We start from the raw sequence: 17533 nt of genomic DNA, 5'->3' as shown, positions 1-17533 counted from the left end.
CAAATATAACTTGCTTAAAATTATAGGATTTATTTTCTTTATATAAAACATTACGTTTATATATCAGTTTTAGAAAGTACAAAATATGTTATCCTTAACACCTATACCAACTGCAGCTTCTGCTTCTTTCTGGGAGTAAGGTACTTCTTTAAGAAGTTTCACTCTGCAGTTTTCAGTTAAAGGATTATTAATAATATTAAAACTAACCTTTTCTTATGAAATTTTCCAGACTGATGTTTTACTAATGCATTATTTGATTCAAAATATCTTGAACACTCAATACAATAGTGTTGACCTATATGTTTAAGAATTTTTTTCTTTTATTAATAAAGATTTTTATACCAAGTCCTGGTAAATCAGGGTTGATTTCTTGTGATAATAACGCTGCTCTTGATTCAGATGTTGCAATATCTTCATGAATTTGGTCGATCCCCCTCTGACATCTTTTTGTTTTATAAAACCTATGCCTTCCATTCGATGTATGTTTTCTCTTAGGTTTTGTTTTCATCTTGTATTTAAAAAAGTTGATATGTAAAATTACTTTTTCATTTTATTGATAGAAAATAAATAATCCCATTTAAAATAATGTTGTTTATTTTTTAAAATTGAATAGTTTAAAAAGGTTCTTTTTTAAAAAACGTATATACTATTTTGTGATTATTTTATGATAAATTTAGAAATGTTCGAAAATTTATGATTCATTATTTATAAAATGATATATTTATGATATTAAAAGATTATTTATATTATTTATTAACTAAAATACAAAAAGAACAAAAAGAAATCTAGAAAACTTGAACGTATTTTTTTATAATGTTATATATTTTTTTCTCAATTTATGAAATAAGTATTTTATAAATTAAAAAATAAGTCTAAAATAAAAAACAAAAATATAGGAAATGAAATTCTTAAGAATGTAATAATAATAATTTTTTTATTTATTAGATTTTATTAGATAAATCTCAAAGATAAAAATTTTAACGAAATTTAAAAATTTATCAGATAAATAAAGATAATTGCATATATAAAAATATAAAAGTATTCAGAATATCTTAAAAATATTACTTTTTTAATTACTTGAACTTCAATACTTATTTTAAAGCATATAAAATTTTCACAATATTTATACTTTTATTTCAGAAACATAATTTGAATATATATTGATTGCAAAATATATTTAATTTAAATATTTTAAATAAAATATGCTGTTTTACTAAAGATAATGCTATGCTTTTAATTAAATATTTTTAAGAAAAGTTTAACAATATATTTAACAATATATTTTTATGTAATTAAATATAAAATAAAAAAATAATTTTTATTTTGCTATTAATTATAAATATAACAAATTTATGTTTTAATATTAATTTAAAACTTTGTAAATTTTTTATATAAAATACTATATATTTATTTGTAACAGAAAATAATCTGAATCAAATATTAAGAATAATTTCTAAACTTCTAAAGATTTTTTTCTTAAAATTAAATCTAGCCATTAAATTAGTTTCAACAGTTTTTAAAATATTTTAAATTTTGTTCCATTAATAAATATATATTTTCTTATTATAATAGAATAATTTGGTATTTAATTTGGTATTTTTTTAATGTTAATTTTTTCACCAAGACAAATATTACAGTTTATTTGCTTAATAAAAAATGTCATCATTTTTTATTTTTAAAACTTTTCTCCATAAAAGAAAATATCAACCATCAACTGAAACTAGAAATATGTCATAAAAACTCTTAAAGCTTGTCAATGTAATTTTTTTATCTAGAACTATATATTTGATATATTGAACCAGGTCACCACTTTACATGTGAAAATCTTATTTAATTGATAATTTTTATATAATTTTTTTATTTTATTTTTCAATTATATGATCTCGATTTTAAAATTGCAAAATATTTAAAAAAACATTTTTTGAGAATGGTTTATACACAATTTGCTTGTAAGAAATATTTTCAATGATCTAATGCTTAATATTGCTTTTTAGGCAGATCTGCACAGTATATTAGTTTAACAAATGGATATCCATTATATGCACCAGTCACAGGTTTTAATAAGTAACATTAAATATGAAATCCTTGTATAAGTATTAAAAATGCATTTTAGACCAGGAAAAGACATGTTGACATGTTCGTACGGACTTGATGGACGCTTTTTTGCGTGGTCTTCCTCTGAAAAGTTATTTTTAATAAATTTTATAATTTTATATTTAATATTGAAGTGTTAAAATTGTCGATGCATCAACAGGAGAATTGGTTCAGATCTTAAACATTCCTAAAGTATGTGAGATTATGTTATCTCCAAAGAGCAATTATATCGTTACGTGGCAAAGACCATGTAATTTTATCCTTCTTTTGAATTACAAAAATATAATAATTTTAGCTAAAACAGAAGATGGATCTGCCAATAAGAATCTTAAAATATGGAATATAAGTACAGCGAAATTATTATGTTCTTTTGTTCAAAAAAGTCAAATATGGTAATTTATAATTGGTATGGTTTATATAGTTATCAAACTTATACGTATATTATATAGGAATTTGCAATATACAACAGATGAGAAACTTTGTGCACGTAAAGTAACAAATGAAGTTCAATTTTTTGAAGCTACAAATATGGAGAAAGGTAGTTGGATTATAGGGATATCAACTTATTAATTGATATTCTGCAGGTCCTATATATAAGCTTTATGCTGAAGGTGTATCATCATTTTCATTATCTCCAGGGAGAAACAATGTAGTTGCAGTATTTATTCCGGAAATGAAGGTGTTTTTGATTATACATTATAAATATATTCTTGATACTTAGGATTAGGGAAAACCGGCAACTGTATCAATTTATAATATTCCGACTTTTTCTTTTGTTGTTAGTCAAAAAGCATTTTACAAAGCAGATAATATTCAGATGAAATGGAACAAAATTGGAACCACATTAATTATTTCAACATCTACAGATGTAGATAAAACAAATAAAAGTTATTATGGAGAAACAAATATGTATATTTTAAGTGCAATAAGAAATTACGATTCTAAAGTTATTCTTGGTAATAGGAAATATCAATACACCTATTGAATCTAACAATTAAAAGATAAAGAAGGGCCTATTCATGATGTAACATGGTCACCAAATTCGCGCGAGTTTGGGGTAGTATATGGCTGTATGTACAATGATTGATTTATATATTAATAAACTAACTTAATAAAGACATGCCATCTAAAGCTACTATCTTTGATCACCAAGCAAACGTCGTCCATTCTTTACCTCTTTCTCCCCGTAATACGATACTTTTTTCTCCTCATGATCGGTTTGTTTTAGTAGCTGGTTTTGGGAATCTACAAGGAACAATAGATATTTATGATAAAGAAAAAAAAATGGTAAAAATAGCAACAATAGAAGCTAGTAATGCTAGTGTTTGTAAATGGAGTCCTGATGGTAGACATATTTTAACAGGAATAACAAGTCCAAGGTTAAGAGTAGATAATGGAATTAAAATTTGGCATTATACTGGCACTTTGATGTATAGCGAAGAAATAAATGAACTTTATCAGGTATTAAAGTTATTAGGTTATGATATCTAATTTATTTATAGGTTCTTTGGAGACCGCAAGATCCTGAAATATATCCTCTTCGCTCATCTCTTTCGCCAGCACCTAAACCGCATTCTTCTGCTTCACTAATAGCTAGTAAAACTCCAACTAAACCAGTAGGGGCATATAGGCCTCCTCATGCTCGTTCTACCTCTACTCCTGAAGAATATAAAAGAGAAGATGAGAAAATCAATGTTGAAGTAAATATTCAAAAAGCAGCACCTAAAGCACCACTTATAAGCTCAATTGTACCTGGAGCAGGCACTTCAATACATAACCAAGCTCTAAATTGCAGTAAAGCTGCTTTAAAAAATAAAAAAAGAAGAGATGCTGCAAGAAAAGTAAAAGAAATAGAAATTAATAATGCATTAAATACTAATGGTACGTTATCTCAAGAAACTACTTTAGATTTAAAAGATTCTTCTACTGTTCAAAATTCTTTTGATAATGAAAACAAAAGAATTCGTTCACTACTTAAAAAATTACGAGCTATTCAAGAATTAAAATTATTACAAACAAGAGGGGATAAATTGGAAGATACACAAATAAGAAAAATAGCCACAGAAAATCAAATAAGAATAGAGCTTTTAACTTTAGGTTGGAAAGATCAGTAAATACAAATATAATACGGGAAATAATTTATTCTCTCTATTTTTAATTTATAAAAATCAAGTCCTAATATTACTTGTATTTTTAAAAATACTATTGTTTTACATAATCATTATAAAATAAAAATTGAAATTAGTGGTTAAAACATCAACAATGATGCGAAATACAACCTTTATATGACTAATATATATTTATAAATGTTATTTAAAGAAATATATTATTAAATAATATATATTGTTCTAAGTTAATATGTATACTATGAATAAATATATTTCTCAGGGTTTGTATTATATAATAATTGTAAAAATAACTTAAAAAACACTAAACCATAGCTATGTTTACACCAATATTAAATATAATAAAAATATTATAAAAAATAAACAGTATCAAAAATAAAGTAGATCTAAGTACTTTTTACTCAAAAATTTAATGAATACTAGATTTTATGTTTTGTGTCATAGTATTTAATGCATTAATAAGAAATTCTGAAAAATTAGAATCATCTAAAGGTTTCATAATGTTAAGTTTTTGTTTTTTTTCTTTTTTAAATTCTTCATTATGATTCTCCATCATATTATAAACATTTGCTAAGTACGCAAGACTTCTACCATCGACAAATGTTTCTAATGTTGGTGAAACAACATCTATTGGTGGAACAGGAAACCATAATACTCGGCCTTGTTCATCTCGAGAAAAAAGTGCAGCTACTTCATCTGAAAAATTATTACTTTTTTTCACACTTTTAATATTTTCAACAGCCTTTTCTTCACTTTCAATTATTGAATTATCATTGTTTTCATTTATTTTCTCAATTTCATCTTTCATATTAATGTCTTTTATACTTTTATTTATATTTTTATTAATATCTTCATTGTTTTTCTCTTTATTTGGATTTTCTAGATCATTTTCAGAAATATCAATATTCTCAGATTGAGTATTTTCAGAATTCAAATCTACTACAGGTAATGTAAAAGCAACTGGAGGATAATATGGAATATGTGTTTTGCGACTGTTTTGTGGTTGATTATTCGGATTAATCACGACAGATGTATGTGTTTGCGTTACTAAAGATGGAATAATAGGTTTTTGTGGAATTATAGGAGCTGATACTATAGATGGTATAAAAATCTCCGGCGGCTATAAAAATTAATATTTAAAAAGAAATGGAAAAAGTAATACATTGAGTGTTGATTCATCTGGTATTGGCGCTGGAATGATCGCACCAATAATAGGTGGTGCATTTTCTTTTCCTTGAGTTGGTTCGGGTATAGGTGCATTAGGATCCTCCATTACTTTTGATGGTAAAAGATGCAAAATAGGACTGAGTACTTTCTTCGGTTGCTGTTGCCTTTCAAAATAATACATATCATACTCTTTATTTCTAATTTCATCAGGAATACATGCTCTCCAGCTTTTGATTTTATTAAACATTTTTGTTTCTTCATCATACCGAGACTCGCAAACATAAATTAGTTTATTTCCTGCATCTTTAGGCCTTCCTCTTATATATTTAGTAATAAACATGACAAAGCATTTATCAATAATATCATTAATTTGATGATCACGATATTGTCCAGTTTTCATAACTTCATTTTCATAAAATATTCGATCTGCTCTATGAACTGTTTGTTCTGGTCTATAGTACCAACAAACGCTTATCCATTTTTCTCCTCTAAAAATGTATTTAAATCCTATGAATTTATAATTAGTAATATACATACTCTAAATTTTCCCATAAACTAAATATTTGGGCAATAATTGGTTTATTTGCATCATTATGATTTATTAAATGAACCCAATCACCTAAAAATAGACTCTTAAATTTGTATAGTCAAAAAATATAACTAACCAATTTCTAAAGCTTCGCCTTTAATTTCAATTTTAGGTAATGGAGTGCGATTAATTTTAATTAATGTACCAACACTAGAAGTTGGATCTTTCTCATATCCTGTAAAATCAATATCTCTTCTGGAGGCTTCAATTGAAGCTACTTCATGTGTAACTTGCTAACATTATTAGATAGAGAAAAAAAATAATATTAAATAACTTGTAAGTAATCAGCATCACGATACATATGACTTCCAGGAGGGCTTATAAGTTTTATATTATTATATAATAAATCCAAATCGTCCAAAAAAGATTTAAGTGTTTTATATTCCCTTCTTTTTAATTTTTGCTAAATTAGTTAAAAATAGAAAAAAAAAACAAAAAATACTCTAATATCCTCTAAAGATATAGATTGTTTAATTTTATGGCTTTGGTTTAATTTATCATCCGGAAATTTTTCAAACCATGTAAATAAAGTACGTCCCCTTACAATTTTAGTCTTTTTATCTATAAATAATAAAATTAGATACCTTTCATCTTTCTCTTTCCGAATAACACGCAAAACAATTTTCATTCTAGCTTCATCAGGTGTATCTACTTTTGGAGGACGGCCTCTTTTTCTTTTTATATCACCAGTATCAAATCTCATAACCTTAGGAGGCTCATAGGACTTAATCCTAGTTTCTCTTCGTCTTCTTTTATGACGGACATCATCTTCATCGTCCTCATCTTCATCCTCTTCATCTTCTTCATTTTTGTCTTCAATATCAGGATCAAAGCCATCATCATCAGATTTCTCTTCCCCCGGAGAACTTGGAGGCAATGGCCCAAGAACAGGGAGTATACTATCATCTACAAGTTTTTTATCTTTTAAAGCAGATAGTTCCTTTACGATGATCATCTATAATTTTATAAGCCATTCTAATTGAATAATACCAAAATTACTTCATTTAAACAAGCATCAGAGTATATTACAGATGAACGACGATTATATAATTTAGCATTATAATATATTTGAGCCACATCAGTTATGAAATCATGGAATGTATTATACAAATTTTTATTTATATTTTCCTATTCGTTAATCTTCATTTTGGATAAAAAACAATGATAATACTTTAATAATATTTAACGCCATAGGCCTTTTAATCACTTCATAATAGTCAGGGATTTCTTTTTTATCCGGTAATTCTTCAAATATTTTAGATATAGAACGACCACTAATTTTAGACGTAAATAACTATTTTTTTTTTTGCATTTTTTATACCTCTCATCAACCGCGTTATAAAGAATATTTAAAATCTTTTTAATAGCATCTTTGTGTGCTTTTGTTAGAGGAATATGACTCATTTTCAATATAACGTTTTTATTTAAATTTAAGGTTTTTAAAAATCGTAAATCGATTGACATAAGTGAACAAAATCTATACTATTTACAAAGTAATTAGATAATAAATCCCTTAAACAAATAAATATATTTAAAAATATTATCTAATAATATCATTATTATAAAGAAAATGTATTTTAACAATATAGTCAAAAACAATGTAATTGGTCAATGTTATGATTTCGTGTCTACATGAGCTGTTTTATTTTTCTTGGCTCGTTGTTTTTTTCTGTCACGCTTTTTTAAGCAAACCATTCCAGATTTGCATATTTCTGTGTATTTTGAAAAAAAAGATAGTAAAAATGAAGAATCTACAAGTGTAGAAATTTTCATCCCTTTTCCATCTGTAGCCCTAAAAAGAAGTTTATAAGTCGAGGAAGATTCACTAGATGTTTCATTTTCTTCTTTTAATACATCTTCTGGATTTTTATATGAATCTATCCCTGTTATTTATAAATTGTTTCTATTATTTACCTACACCGTTTTTGTGTTAAAAATATAGTACCTTTCTCTTTTTTCGATACAAAAAGTAGGGCTAATGATTTCAAATACTTTCAAGAAGATATAAGCTTAATGTTTCATTTACAAATACAGGTTATACTTCTTCATTTGACAATAGCATTTTATAAAATTTGAAATTATAGATTTATTAGTATAACGTTACGGTAGCAACGAGATAAGAAAACTATTAATGTATATATATTTTTCCATCTCTAAATGAACGAACTATATATATTATATATTAATTCAAGTATTTATTTTAATAAAAACAATTTAGTTTTTATTTTTAAAAAATCTATTTTACAACTTATACACAAGATCTATATATTTTTTCAAAAATTCAATTTATCTTAGATATATATGGTAAAAAGTAATACATAAATTTTGTATTCAATATTAAAAAGAGATATTTTGATATGCTTTTGTTATATTTTTATATTTAAACATCCCAATATCGATTTCGTTAAACTTATTTTAAAAAATGTTTAAAAAGACCAAAACACATTTGAAGGTCTTGAAATTACCAAGAAAATTAAAAGAAAAACTTGAAACTATAGGTCTTAATTTTTTGTAATTTTAATATATATTTTTAATTGTTTTTCAGATTCAAGTAAAATAAAATCTAAAAAAGTAAAAATACTTAATAGAAAAAAAGAATGGGAGAAAAAAAGCCTTAAAACAAAAAATATAAAAAAAGTATTTATAATTGTTTCTAAAGTTAATTTTTATATGTTGTAGAGGCAAGGAACATTGATTTGTTACCAAGATGAACACTTAAATGATCAAGATTTGCAAAAAAAAAAAAATAAAATATACAAGATAAAATATGATAAAGAAGAAGAGAAAATTGACCAAGAGGATTCAATTATTCTTTATTTAGAAGAAAAGTTAAAACATAAAAAACGGTGTAAACATGACAAAAATAAAAAAGATGAACTTGATTATCTTTTGGATGATTTGAATCGTATGGAGAATTCGAAAATCAAGGATACTTGTTTTATAAACGAATCTTCTGATTTTGACAACCTTGATATTTTTAAAAACAAAGTAGATGCAAGTGTTAATCATTGTTCTTCTGAAAATAAGGAAGATAACACATATTTATCTAAAAAGGATATAAACATTTTTGCTAAAAAAAGTAAAGAAAATCCATATGTTGTTCCTTCTGAAAACAATATACTTATTACTCAAGACAATATTTTAAAAAATAATAAAAAGGATGATACAGAATTAATTTTCCATTTAAGACGAAAAATCAAAGGATTGTTAAACAGGTAAATCTAAAAAATTTAGAAAATAATATTTTCTTATTAAAAAGATTAAGCGAATCAAATATGTTGTCTATTTTAAATGAGGTTGAAAATTTATATAATTTGAATCCTCGCTATTTTGTTAATTTAGAATTAATAATGTTATTATTGACATATATAACATCTCAAACAACGCTAAAAGACTCTTACTTAATACTTTATTCTGGGTTTGTCACAGCTTTATATAGAATAATTGGGATAGATTTTGGAGCATTTTTTCTTCAAAAACTTTTTAAAACATTTCGTGAATTCTATTCAAAAGAAAGTTCAAAAAAAGAGATTAATGACACTATTGTTTCATATAATAAAGAATGTATTAATTTAATTACCGTTTTAAGTGAATTGTATAATTTTCAAGTTATTTCATGCACTTTAATATATGATTTAGTAAGATTATTTTTGAACGAGATAACTGATTTAAATACGGAATTGTTATTAAAGATTATTTTAAGTAAGATATACATATCCTAATTTTTATATAATTTATATTATAGATTCTGGAAGCCAATTACGCCATGACGATCCTTCATCTTTAAAAGATATTGTTATTATAATGCATCAAAAAATTTCAGAAACAGGTTTTATATTGAAGTATAATAAGGAATTATATATTATTTATATTTTTAATAGATCTTAGTACAAGGACAAAATTTATGATCGAATCTATTGATAATTTAAAAAATAACAAAATTAAGAGCATACCCTACAATAATAGAATACAAGAGGATATATTTAGAATGAAAAAATTTTTAGGAACATTATCTAATCGTAATTCTACTAGAAATACGGAGCCTTTGAGAATTTCATTGCATGATATAGAATCTATAGACGAAAATGATAAATGGTGGCATATAGGACTTCCTTTTAAAAAAGAAAGAAACTCAAAGCATTTAACCTCAAATGACCTACATGAAGAAAAAAAAAAAGAACTTCTTGCATTAGCACAATCACAAAGAATGAATACAGATATCCGTAGATCTATTTTTATTACAATAATGAGTGCAGAGGTTATTTTATTTAATAATAATAATAATGGAATTGCTCTAATTTCTAAAGGATTTTGTAGATGCGTTTGAAAAACTTTTAAAATTAGGCTTAAAAAAAGTACAAAAACTAGAAATACCAAGAATACTACTTCATTGTTGTGGAAATGAACAGAGCTACAACCCTTATTATGCTTATATTGCTCTTAGGTTTTGTGTTAAAATACATTCTATACGAACAGCTTTTAAATTTTGTTTGTGGGATTTATTTCGATCTATGGGAGAAAATGATGTTCAAGTAATTGGAAATGTTAATAATGGAAATTTAGAAAACATTCCATTGAGGCGTATTGTAAACCTAGGAAAATTATATGCTTTTTTGGTAGTTAATGGAGGTCTTGATTTGATCATTTTTAAAGTAATTTTATTCTTATTTTTATTAAATATTTAAAATAATTAATAGAAACTTAATTTTTTTCATCTTCAACCTAAAACAAAAACATTTGTAGAAGTATTTTTTTCTACATTGATTTTAGAAACACAAAAAGGGCATAATCCTCGAAATGCGGCACCAATTCAAGAAATTTTTAGAAAACTTTCATCATACCCATCTTTAGTTGAAGGAATTAAAATTTTTTTAATGAAATATTTAAAAAATACTGAAATATTTAATTTAAAAGAAGATAAGGAAACATTTATCTGGGGTTCTAAAAAAGCATTAGAAATCTTAGGTTTTTTAAAAGATTTTTAGTTTTAAATAATTTAATTAATGTAAAAAATCTTTAATAAATAAAAATTAGTTAAAAATATTGAAAATTAAAGTTTAAATTAAATGTATTAATTTTATTTTTTATTTTATAAAAAAATAGATGTTAATATATAACAATATATTTATTTGATTTTTACAATTGCTAAACATATTTTTTAAAAATTCATAAAATTTTTTTAAAAAAAAAGAATACAAATATTTAAACATTAATTTATAATAACAAATAGCCTTTTTATTGATAGATAATTTTAAAATATTTAACGTTAAATTAAAACATTTGATTTTGTTACTTTAATTTTTTTAATTTTTATATATCTAAATTAAAATTCAATAATAAGATCTAAAAGTATTGAAAAACAAAAATATATATCGAATAATCAAAAAAAAGTAATAATAATAATAATAATCTTATTTTCTTAAAAACATTAGTTAAAAAGAGTAAACATTAATTAGTCAATTTTGAAACGACTTTTAAAATTATTATTTTTAATTAAATATATATATATTACATCATTAAAAATTACATTTATCTTAAAAGTTGGTATAAATCTGAAAAAGGGACTTTTTCACGTGTCACTTTATTTAAAGATAGATTGTCCTTATTTTGTGGTAATTTTATTATTTCACCTGACATTTCCCAATGAAATACATCACGAACCCATACTGTTAGCTTTTCATCTCGAAGATTGATCCAATTTTCTAAAACATCGCGTTTAACTTCTTTCATTGTCTGTGAAATGACCTTTGCAATGCCTAGTCGAATAGTATCTTCAAACCCAATGCAATCAGCAATTAGATCTGCATAAAGATCATCATTATCTATTGATTGCCAAAATTCTTTGTATTTTGCTGCATCTAAAAGAAGATGAAGTGAATGTAACTTCTGTACAATTTCATATAAAGAATCCCCTTCAGAACCCTCTTTAGAAAGAATAGAGGGTGGAAGCAAATGTAAACATGTAGAAAAATCAGGTTGTGTAAAAACAGTTAACGCTTTAACAAGAATATTTGTAATCACTTCATCTTTTGAAAGATGAGGATTAAATTGATATCTAATAAAAAGTAAGAAAAATAAGGTATTAAATATATATTTAGGAGCCCAGAAGAATTTCAGATAGAGCTAATATGCATTTTCATTACAAAAAATGTTCTTATTATTTTTGTATGTTATTTCATCAGTCTATCAGGACACCAAAAAATACTTTTTACTAACAATTTTAATATAGCAAGGTTTGCCATGCAGTCATAACTCCCATCTTGACACTGTTGTACTAAATATTCTTCTAATAAAGGCGCATTTTGAGGATTATATCGATCAACTCCATCAATTAAATGTTGAATCACATTAGATCGTGACGCAGGAACTGCAGCAATTGACGGAAAATGTAAAAACTCTGGTTCCAATGAGATGCCATTTGACATCTCTAAAATCTTTAAATTTTGCAAAAAATTAAGTTTTTTTTATAAATTTAAAAATTTATAAAAATATTAATTCGATTAAAAAATAGTAATGTATTTTTAATATATATAAATAGATAATTTTATAATTAATTTAAACATAAGTAATTTGTTGATTTTTATTTTCTTACAAATTTTCTATTGTGTTACCAGATAACAAAAAATTAGTTAAATAAGAGATAAGTTGATTTGTTTGAGACCATGTTGTTAAAGACTGAGATGGAAGATGTTCTTTTATTTTGTCTAGTTTTTTTGAAAATTCTTTAATGATTTCAGTAAAAAAAATGTGTATAATTTGAAAGTTTTCAATATAATTTAAAAATGCATGTTTAAGGATAGGTGCTTCTTTTTCAATAAGTACAAGAGATTCACTAATTTTTGCTTGAATAACATCATTTGATGGATTTTTAATATTTTGTATTTTTTGAATAGATTCCATAAACGGCTTTAAAGAATGTTCAATAGATGTATTGATTGCAGTTTGAAGTACAGAATTAAATTCCTAAAAATAATAAATAAACAAAACAAAAATGATGTTAACAAACAGTAAACACATCCTTTTCATTACTTGAAAATCTAGAGATCTTAGTCCATGTGGATTTGCAAAACTCCAATGGACTAAATAATTGTGTTTTATTATAAGTATCCATAGAATTAGTAGTGGCTGTGCTAATATTCTTTTCTGATTCAAAACGAAAAAAATTTACATTGAACTCCAATACTTGATCCCTTAATATCAATAAATGCTTTATAAGGAAAAGTTGACTATCTCTAATAGAAATATCTGTTTGTACTTTAGATGCACGAATAAGAGAAGAAATACAAAATTTAATAATATCATAAGCAACATTGGTAAATGACTCATTCTAAATCATAATTTAATATTAAAAAAATTATTAAAAATAAATTCTTACATTTAATATAGGATATATTTTTGATAATAATGAAATTGTTTTGTTTAATGTAGGATACCATCCAGTAATAGAAACATTATTAAATAATGTTTCTTTTTCTATATCAAACATTTCTGTAGGTAATGAATTAGACTTATCATTTTTTTCTAAATTTTTAAAAAGACTAAAATCATTTTTAGTAGGAATAAAATTCTGAATTTCTAATATAGCTATATTTCGAACTTCAAGTACAATCCGAGACTCAAGAATTTGAATAATTTCACTAAATATGATAGTAAAGTCTAATTTATGACTATCTGAGTATGTGTCTGATAAAATTTCTAAATAATATCAATTATTTATAATATATTTCTATTAATACCATTTTCAGTATCCTGAAATAATTGTGTCTTAATAATAGATAAAATATCACAATATAATAATAACTTTGGTTCATTATCTAGTTTTGATTGCAAATAAGTAGATATAGGCTTAAATAGTTTTTGAGAAAAATGACTATTAAAATTAAATATGAAAAAAAAAAAGCAAAAATCATACTAAAATTTCGAATACTCATTTTCAAAAAATTCTTGAAAGAGAGAAAATTCATCAAGACAAAGACTTTGAAAAAATGTAATACTTAACCTAGTCTATAACAAATTAAAATAATAATATAAATTAATGTCTATTTCTTACAAACACAATAACATTTTTATTTGATGATAATTTATTTAATTTTTCTAAAATGATTCGATTAATTAATCTGTATCTTATTCCAAGGTAAGAATTTTCACAATCATTAATTAATATATGATACCTAAATTTTTATTTAAGGTTATTTTATATAATATTATAATAATCATACTCATCATGATCTTTAACCCTTAATTCTATTTCTTTGATATATGGTTTTAATTGAAAAGCGCGAACATGAAATTTTCTATATAACAATGCAGATTGAATAATATTATCAGATTCCTTGTTTTTTTAGTGAAAAAATAATATAAAATTTAATAAAAGACCTTATAAGATGTATTCTTATCAATTTCATCATTTAATTCTTTCATTATTTGTACAAAAAAAATACAAATTAATGTCATAGCTTTTGTTAAACATTGTTTAAACTTTATACTATACATTTTAGAATCCTTATATTCTGGCTAATAAAATCATTAGAAAAATAAAATAAATTATGTAAATATACATGTTTCTTCATCATTAATAAACCTTTATCTAATTTTTTAAGAATATTAAAAAATTCAGGTTTTTTAATAAATTCAATCCCAGATGTATTTAATAATTTAAAAGCCATATCAAGAGAATCATACACTTCAAGATTTTCTGTAATTTGATTATCTAGTATTATCATATTTTGCTACAAAATATAAATATACTTTAATCTTGTAAAAATATAACAAACTTCTTCCTTTATAAGTTTTTCATAATCGATTCTAAAATTATAGCTATTTTTACATGCGTTCTTTACATCATTATTTATTAGTTCTAATTTTTCTAGTATATTTGAAACTTGTGTCATAAGATTTTCTGATATAGACAATTTTTTAAGATATTCTTTTTTAAGCAATCTATAAAATAATAATATCTAAATTATATTAAAATTAATAAATGTACCTAAAGCAAAGATTCTGTTGATTTTCTAGTGATTTTTCTATTTCATCAAATAGCACCAAAGACGCATGATAGTTAATATTTTTATGTATTTGTGAAATATTATCAATTTCTTGGACTTTTTTTAAATCATTTAAAGAAAAAGATCTTGATATAGATATTTTTTTTGCTTGGAACTCATATTTATTTCCAAAAGAATAAGAAATATTTTTTCTAAAATTATTTGCAATGTCATCCTAATTTAATTATTAGAAAAATGCTATTATTATTCATATAATTCTACCTTCTCAAGAGCTAAATAGTCTCTATTTTTATCAGTCATTAAATGCTTCTTTTGTAAAAATACATTCAGGTTAATATAATTTTTTAATTTTTTATAGAAATTTCAAAATTTCCCAAGAAATAAATATATATAATTGAATTTACAATATTATAGATTATTTTGTCTCAATTGAAGACCATTCTTTTTGAAATATACAAAAAATAAAATCATGAACGCGAATATTTTAAATATAAAAATTGAAGATTTAATTAAATTATTTTAAATAAAAATACAACAATCAACTTATAAGTTAAAAATGAATAGCTTTTCCTGACCATGCAGCTAAAGCAGCTTCTTTAAATGCTTCGGAAAGTGTTGGATGTGCATGTGTACTATTTAATTAGTATAAAAGTAATATTTATTTTATTCCTTACGTTCGAGCAATGTCTTCTGCACTTGCTCCATATTCAACAGCTAATACACCTTCTGCAATCATTTCTCCTGCATTTGGCTAAACAGAAATATTCAAAAAGAGCTATTAAAAATATTTATAAACTTACACCAATAATATGAATCCCAAGGATCCGATCAGTTTCTTTATCTGTAACAAACTTCACTAAACCTTCAGTTTCTAAATTTGTTTTTGCTCTAGAATTTGCTGCAAATGGGAATGTCCCAACTACATAATTAATACAAGATTTTTTGACTTGTTGTTCTGTTTGTCCAACCTAAATTGTTATAACAGATGTTAAACTAAGAAAATAAATTACCCATGCAACTTCTGGATATGTATACATAACAGATGGTATTGCATTATAATTAACATGACCATATCCACTTTTAATATGTTCTACAGCAGCAATTCCTTCTTCTTCCGCTTTATGTGCAAGCATTGGACCAAAAGTAGCATCCCCAATAACACGAATATGAGAAACACTAGTGCGATATTCAGAATCAGCTATAATACGTCCCTTTTCATCAACATTTATCCCAATATTCTCCAAACCAAGACCTTCAGTATATGGTCGTCTTCCAATAGCAACAAGAACAACGTCTGCTTCTAACTGAAAACTATTAGCATATATTTTAGTTAACCATATAGTTATACAATTTCCTTTTTTCCAGTTTTTAAAGCTTCAATATTCACTTTAGCTTTATTTCCTTCAACAACACATCCTAAAACATTTGTAGATGTCCTTAATACTAAACCTTGACTTTTAAAGATGCCTGTTAAGTGTTTTGCAATTTCTTCATCCATTCCAGCTCCAATAGAATCTGCAAATTCTACTACTGTAACTTGAGATCCTAATCGAGACCATACAGAACCCTAGCTTCTTTTCAGAAATAATAACAATTATTTTAAAAAATAATTTACCATTTCAAGACCAATAATTCCTCCCCCAATTACAACCATTTTTTCAGGAACTTTTTTTAAAGATAATGCACCAGTACTAGAAACAATGATCTTTTCATCTATTTTGAGACCAGGAAGAGACACTGGTTCAGAGCCTGTTGCAATTATTATATTTTTTGCAGAGATAACTTTATCAGCATGTCCATAAGTCCCCTTAATATCTATTTCATTTTGACTTAAAAATCTTCCTATACCCTTAAAATATTCAACACCATTCTTCTTAAAAAGATACTCTATCCCTTTAGTTAATGATTCCACTGTCTGATCTTTTGCTTTCATCATTCTTTCTAAGTCCAATTTTATATTTGAAACTAAAAATGATTAATGGAATTCTCACTAAATATTTTCTTTAATAAACCATGAATTCCTCTATGCTCAATGTCATGTTGTACTTTATGATAAATATGTGAATTATTCAATAATGATTTAGACGGAATACAACCAACATTTAGACAAGTCCCTCCAAGTGTTCCTCGTTTCTCAATACATGCTGTCTTTAGCCCATATTGAGCTGCTTTAATTGCAGCAACATATCCACCTGGCCCACCTCCAATAATTACTACGTCATATTCTTTAGAAGATGAAGTATAAAAGCGATATCCTAAGAGACGAAGTGCTGTCTTTGGTGTTTTTAATGAGATAAACTAAAGAGATGGTTAATTTTTTGGAAAAAGATATAAATACAAGATTTTATACGCGAATATATGATATATTTGAAATAATCATGTATAGAATATTAGATTAAAGATAATTTTCTAATTTATACTTTTTTTACAAAAGCCTACGATTTCTAAAGATATTAAATTAAAACTTAAAAAAATAAATACATAAATGTAGACTTAAAACATGAAATAGATATTTTGTATATCAATATTGTCTTTTTTTGTGTTATTGGTTT

At 24.5% G+C, this 17533-nt stretch overlaps 8 protein-coding genes across 8 annotated transcripts; 2 read left to right on the top strand and 6 right to left on the bottom strand.

Moving 5' to 3' along the window:
* Positions 1-69: 69 nt before the first annotated feature.
* On the bottom strand, positions 70-508 carry T551_03227 (uncharacterized protein; the record flags this gene model as incomplete). Its single annotated transcript, XM_018375490.1, has 3 exons — positions 70-163; positions 208-295; positions 343-508. The coding sequence occupies 3 exons, from the start codon at positions 506-508 to the stop codon at positions 70-72; spliced, it is 348 nt and encodes a 115-aa protein (XP_018228389.1).
* A 1419-nt stretch (positions 509-1927) lies between these two features.
* On the top strand, positions 1928-4208 carry T551_03226 (uncharacterized protein; the record flags this gene model as incomplete). The annotated part of the gene is made up of 10 exons (XM_018375489.1): positions 1928-1949; positions 1995-2064; positions 2114-2185; positions 2229-2486; positions 2544-2632; positions 2679-2773; positions 2822-3050; positions 3096-3164; positions 3212-3555; positions 3597-4208. The coding sequence occupies 10 exons, from the start codon at positions 1928-1930 to the stop codon at positions 4206-4208; spliced, it is 1860 nt and encodes a 619-aa protein (XP_018228388.1).
* Positions 4209-4629: 421 nt separating this feature from the next.
* T551_03225 (uncharacterized protein) lies at positions 4630-7380 on the bottom strand (the record flags this gene model as incomplete). The annotated part of the gene is made up of 10 exons (XM_018375488.1): positions 4630-5340; positions 5383-5875; positions 5925-6006; positions 6053-6209; positions 6251-6379; positions 6419-6515; positions 6561-6931; positions 6976-7104; positions 7148-7250; positions 7298-7380. 10 exons carry the CDS (start codon positions 7378-7380, stop codon positions 4630-4632), a joined length of 2355 nt encoding a protein of 784 aa, XP_018228387.1.
* Positions 7381-7590: 210 nt separating this feature from the next.
* T551_03224 (uncharacterized protein) lies at positions 7591-8038 on the bottom strand (the record flags this gene model as incomplete). The annotated part of the gene is made up of 3 exons (XM_018375487.1): positions 7591-7859; positions 7895-7967; positions 8018-8038. The coding sequence occupies 3 exons, from the start codon at positions 8036-8038 to the stop codon at positions 7591-7593; spliced, it is 363 nt and encodes a 120-aa protein (XP_018228386.1).
* Positions 8039-8398: 360 nt separating this feature from the next.
* On the top strand, positions 8399-10961 carry T551_03223 (uncharacterized protein; the record flags this gene model as incomplete). The annotated part of the gene is made up of 8 exons (XM_018375486.1): positions 8399-8474; positions 8522-8613; positions 8656-9191; positions 9236-9678; positions 9722-9818; positions 9865-10234; positions 10284-10628; positions 10674-10961. 8 exons carry the CDS (start codon positions 8399-8401, stop codon positions 10959-10961), a joined length of 2247 nt encoding a protein of 748 aa, XP_018228385.1.
* Positions 10962-11505: 544 nt separating this feature from the next.
* T551_03222 (uncharacterized protein) lies at positions 11506-12401 on the bottom strand (the record flags this gene model as incomplete). The annotated part of the gene is made up of 2 exons (XM_018375485.1): positions 11506-12031; positions 12193-12401. 2 exons carry the CDS (start codon positions 12399-12401, stop codon positions 11506-11508), a joined length of 735 nt encoding a protein of 244 aa, XP_018228384.1.
* Positions 12402-12564: 163 nt separating this feature from the next.
* T551_03221 (Golgi transport complex subunit COG3) lies at positions 12565-15281 on the bottom strand (the record flags this gene model as incomplete). Its single annotated transcript, XM_018375484.1, has 12 exons — positions 12565-12939; positions 12983-13303; positions 13352-13671; positions 13713-13846; positions 13889-13980; positions 14027-14147; positions 14196-14308; positions 14353-14490; positions 14535-14705; positions 14751-14916; positions 14963-15195; positions 15243-15281. The coding sequence occupies 12 exons, from the start codon at positions 15279-15281 to the stop codon at positions 12565-12567; spliced, it is 2223 nt and encodes a 740-aa protein (XP_018228383.1).
* A 250-nt stretch (positions 15282-15531) lies between these two features.
* On the bottom strand, positions 15532-17361 carry T551_03220 (dihydrolipoyl dehydrogenase; the record flags this gene model as incomplete). The annotated part of the gene is made up of 8 exons (XM_018375483.1): positions 15532-15613; positions 15656-15732; positions 15782-15949; positions 15992-16285; positions 16330-16548; positions 16597-16946; positions 16994-17279; positions 17332-17361. 8 exons carry the CDS (start codon positions 17359-17361, stop codon positions 15532-15534), a joined length of 1506 nt encoding a protein of 501 aa, XP_018228382.1.
* Positions 17362-17533: the final 172 nt, after the last annotated feature.

Source organism: Pneumocystis jirovecii, assembly GCF_001477535.1.
Source record: "Pneumocystis jirovecii RU7 chromosome Unknown supercont1.15, whole genome shotgun sequence".
In the NCBI taxonomy this organism is placed as follows: domain Eukaryota; kingdom Fungi; phylum Ascomycota; class Pneumocystomycetes; order Pneumocystales; family Pneumocystaceae; genus Pneumocystis; species Pneumocystis jirovecii.
Note: the sequence above shows the minus strand (reverse complement) of the source record. Positions and strands in the feature narration are given on the sequence as shown.